Below are 4,692 nucleotides of genomic sequence, written 5' to 3' on the forward strand. Positions count from 1 at the left end.
GTTGGAATGGGGTTGGCGTCGAAGGGGGAGGAGGGGATGGGTTTGGAGGAGGAGGAGGAGGGGGAGGAGGAGTCGTGTCATATTGTTCCGCCTCACATCAGGTGCTCTCCTCGGCTTCCTCTTCTCGTCATACCTCACCTATTAGAAGCACGCCCATTGTGCCGACTTCTGTTACTACATACAGTCCCTCCCCAGTACATTCTCCAATGGGCCAGATCTCAGATCATCGCGCTAAGGGCTGGGCAGGATCTCCGCCTTCGAGTCCCGAGATGCGGCGAGCGTGGAACGTCGTGGGCGTACCCGTGAACCACTGCATATCCACGCCCACGAAAGGACGAAGCCCTGCGGCCAGTCCCGCCCCAAGTACGGGATATTCCATGATGTCCGGTAGTGATCCCGATAGTATATACGATAATTTGGTGGTGAGGCAGCCGCCCCTAGCACCGTCAGTGTCGAAAGCCACGCCGCCTATGGCTAGTGTTCCGCCCACCTTCACTCCCGTGGCCTTTTCAGCTTCGCCGTTACCCAACCAACACCAAGGACCTCATTCTTCAGCTGCTTCATCGAGAAGGATAACACAGTCTCCTATGACACCTGGCAAACCCCCCTCCCCCTCCGCCCAGCGAAGGGCGACGTCACGTTCTCCAACCCCTACTGGGGCCTGGGGAGGGCCTCCGGGCGGGGGCGTGGGTGTGGGCATAGTGAATCCGCAGTACGTTCCGTATTATCCCTCAGGAGATGGCTCCCATTACGGCGGGTGTTGGGTCCCGGTTTGGGGGTCTTCGCCCCAGCTCTATCAAGGTGATGGTACGCCCTTGTACCCTACATACGTCTACGGTGGTCCCCCAGGTGCGCCTCCGTCATCTCCACCTGCTGGCGTGATGTGTGAAGGAAGGAGCCACAGCTGTGATCGCATCCAAGTCCGCCCTTCCCCTCCGCCTTCTCCTCGGAATGGCCGTCGATCAGCCTCGCCCTGGAGGGGAGGATCCGCCTCCCCACAGAGTCATCGTCACTCGCCGTCCCCCGACCCCTGCAGCGGGAGGCCTCCTCGTCCTAGACGCCCTCCCATGAGAAAGTCTAAGACGGTAGAAGTAGGCTTCCTGGGCGTTGGCGTTGGCACTCCTGCAACCCATCACTTACCCGGAGGGGAAGGAGTGGCTTCCCCACTGCACTCGGCGGTGAGTTACGTGCCCTCGCAAGCACCTGTCGCATCTAACCAGGTGTTCCTTCAACACCTAGGTCACCAACACCACCACCCGATGTCTGGCTCGTATCACGCCCAGCAGCGATACGCGAACCAAAAGCAGCAGCCGCGAGTGTCGAACTTCGAAGTCATTCACGAACAGATCCGAAACGCCTCGAACGGGGAGCCCACTTACGTGAACAGTAGCCCAAGCCCTTCCCTGTCGCCCTACGATGATAGCAACAGGCCCTTGACGAACGGTGGTGCCGCCCATGACTTGGCGTCGCCGTCCTTGGTGTCTTCCACGTATTACCCTTCGTCAGAGAGTGTTCACGCCGCCAAACAGGGACAGGCGGAAGTCAGTAAGCCAAAGGTAACGTACAAATATTCGTTGTACAAGTGCATGAAAAATCTTCTGAGGCCGATCCAGTAGTCTCTCCTCTAACGTATCTTGCATGAAGAGCGTTTTCTATGGTTCGAAACAAGCCAGCACATCAGAGAACGTGTTTATAATAGCTTTAGCTTGAAACTATCTATTTTCTTCGAGGGGAAGCTAAGCCGGAAAAAAATCTAGTTCCCCCTCGTCCCCTATGTACTCAGATAAACAGTGGAATCATGAACCGTTTGAGTTGTACATATATTGGAACAAAATTATTGCAAGGAAAGGGACCTACAATCAACATACGCCAGACAGTTCTCGGTATGTATTGTAGTAGGTTAATTAATGTGTTGGTTAGTTTAATCCTGTTCCCCTTGTCCTGTCGTTTATTGGTTGTTTTTGATTAAGCTGGCATTATGTCAGCACGGGCTCTTACTCATAGAGCAGCCCGTAACGTCTTTTATTCGTTTCTGTACTTGCGTCTTAAATGTCTGTTATTTTCGCTTTTTTATTTTATTTCCTTTCGTATTTTTGTCACATTGTTATTGAATTGAGGCGTGTATGTAGAATAAGGAAGTAGAGAGACAATTATTGCCTAATAATCTGTACGGTTATTCCATTTATGTTATTGTGTGCTGATATTCCTGTTTAGTTCATTGCAAGTTTTTTTTATAATCCATTCTGATTGTGGCAATATTTATGGATCTAACAAAAGTGAAGCTTCTTATTGTTTTTTTTGTTCATGCATTCAACCTGTCATCTTTGGGCATGTTTTATGTTTTGTACTTATATGTAAGGATTAAATTACGCGTGAAGGTCAGGGATAATTTACGAAACACTACCCACTCCTCTGTTTGGTGTTGTTAAAAACGGAGGGCCTCGAGGAGGTAATCCGCACCCCTTTGGCATGAAACCATAAGATATAATCTCTCTCTCTCTCTCTCTCTCTCTCTCTCTCTCTCTCTCTCTCTCTCTCTCTCACATCTTGAATGATGTGTCTAAGCTCGGCCATGCAATTTATCAAGCACTTGATAAAATACAAATGATCGAGGTGGCTCACATCAGAATTATAAAAAATGTAAGCTGAATAAACTCATAAAACTGTGTATAATTCAGTCATTCATCACTGGTTCGCAGTCATTCAAAATTTAACTCGGCAAAGGAATTTTATTTCTAAGGTCCTTTATTCCTCACACCGCTGGACTGTGGAACGGTCTCCCTGAGGATGTTGTGCAATTGGAGCCACGAAAGGTCAAGCGAAGATGCAGTCCATTAATATCCTGAAGCAGTCCTGTTTGTATTTTGATAATTTACTTCCATTTTTATCTGTTTATTTAGTAATTTGTTAACTTTTTCTTTTCTGATAACTGATCTCTTCTTTCATTATTTCCCATTACCTTCTGTTACTTCTTGCAATTGAATACCATATTCTTTGGAAGCTTGAATTTCAAGTCAGTGGCCCCCGTTGGGTTATTCCAGATGAATATGGTTCACATCTGAATAATAATAATAATAATAATAATAATAATAATAATAATAATAATATATACTGTATGTATATATATATATATATATATATATATATATATATATATATATATATATATATATATATATATATATATATATAAAGAAAAAAGCATACTCAGTGCGTTTCATACTGAAATGTGGAGAGTAATATCCGTAGATTTATTTAAAAGTTTTCACTTGCGACGTTTTCTTGTTCAAGAATTTGAATGTTTTTCATCGAGTCTTCTGATTTGATAATAAACGTATTATATCCTAGAAAACTGAAAGTTCCTATTTGTAAAATGGTCTTTTTTTGTATTTTTTATGCAAGGTCACCTTCTTATAATACATCAAGGACAATATAAAGGACATTCTCCTTTATATTTTGTGGGTCACACCCCAAATTTTATCGCCTTATACACACCTCTTCTTCACTAGGCTGTAAACTCTCTCTCTCTCTCTCTCTCTCTCTCTCTCTCTCTCTCTCTCTCTCTCTCTCTCTCTCTCTCTCTCTCTCTCTCTCTCTCTCTCTCTCTCGTACGAGTTATTAGGTACATACGTATATTTTCCCTTTTCTTATGTTAAATATTAACTTTATTAGGTGCATATATATATTTCCCCTTTACTTTTTGTTTACCTTTGTTAAATGGTGCCAAGTCGTCCACTTTACCTCGCGTGACTACCTTTTATCTTTTTTCTCCTCCTTCCGTTAACGCAGTTTAAAACTTTTCTTCTCTTCATATTCTTTCCCCGTCTTTCGTAAATTATCTCTATCCTCTAACACTAAATTGTTATATCTGTCGCGTGTTTTATTTCATTAGGCAGTACGTGAGATATATGTTATCAAAATTCAGTGTTGTAAGATGACAGTTTTTCATAGAAAATGGGAATGAAGGAAAACGGGAAACGATGAACTCGTACTCACGTGTATATGCATTTGTCTATATACAGCTTCTTAGTTGTTTGTTTCAGTATTACGAACACATTCACTTAGTAATTGTTCTATTTTTAAGTGTATTAAGGTTTGCATTAATTTTTTTTCAGTCATAACTTCCAGATTTCAGTTTTTTGTAGAGAAGTAATCGAGACTGAATCGTCAGCCTAGGTATGTTATTCCAAATTCGATATAAAACCTTTTACACTTTTTTTAAGAAGGTTTATGGAATATTTTACGTTTTCTGGATTATATGCATTGTATGTACTTTATATGAGCTTACACTTATGTATTTATTAAAAAGTTTCTTCCACATAAGTTTACACTTATGTATTTGTTAAATAAAATTACTTTTTTCCACTTAAGTCAACACCTTATTTTTATTAAATAAAATTACTTTTCCGTACATATTACTACACGAAATTACTTTTTCCCACACAAGTTTACACTTATGCTTTTATTAAATAAAATGACGTTTTTCCACAAAAGTTTACACTTACGAATTTATTAAATAAAATGTTATGTATTTCTTAAACAAAATTACTTTTTCCACCATAAGTTTACTCTTATGAATTATTAAATAAAATGCCAATATGCGCATTGTTCTCTTCTTATGAGGCATCATTCGTTTTCCCTCTTTCACGGAGATTTCCAAGAAGAAGAAGAGGGAGAAGAGATGGGAGGAAG

General features: G+C 42.0%; 1 protein-coding gene across 1 annotated transcript in view; it reads left to right on the forward strand.

Annotated features, from left to right (window-relative positions):
• The window catches only part of LOC136832719 (nascent polypeptide-associated complex subunit alpha, muscle-specific form-like), a 3,205-nt gene extending 1,438 nt beyond the window's left edge, over positions 1 to 1,767 (forward strand). Inside the window, exon 1 of the mRNA XM_067094224.1 lies at positions 1 to 1,767. This exon is cut by the window's left edge and continues 1,438 nt beyond it. Coding sequence (XP_066950325.1) covers positions 1 to 1,616 — 1,616 coding nt within the window. The 3' untranslated portion in view covers positions 1,617 to 1,767.
• The last annotated feature ends 2,925 nt before the right edge of the window (positions 1,768 to 4,692 follow it).

This window comes from Macrobrachium rosenbergii, chromosome 50 (genome assembly GCF_040412425.1).
Source record: "Macrobrachium rosenbergii isolate ZJJX-2024 chromosome 50, ASM4041242v1, whole genome shotgun sequence".
Classification (NCBI taxonomy): Eukaryota; Metazoa; Arthropoda; class Malacostraca; order Decapoda; family Palaemonidae; genus Macrobrachium; species Macrobrachium rosenbergii.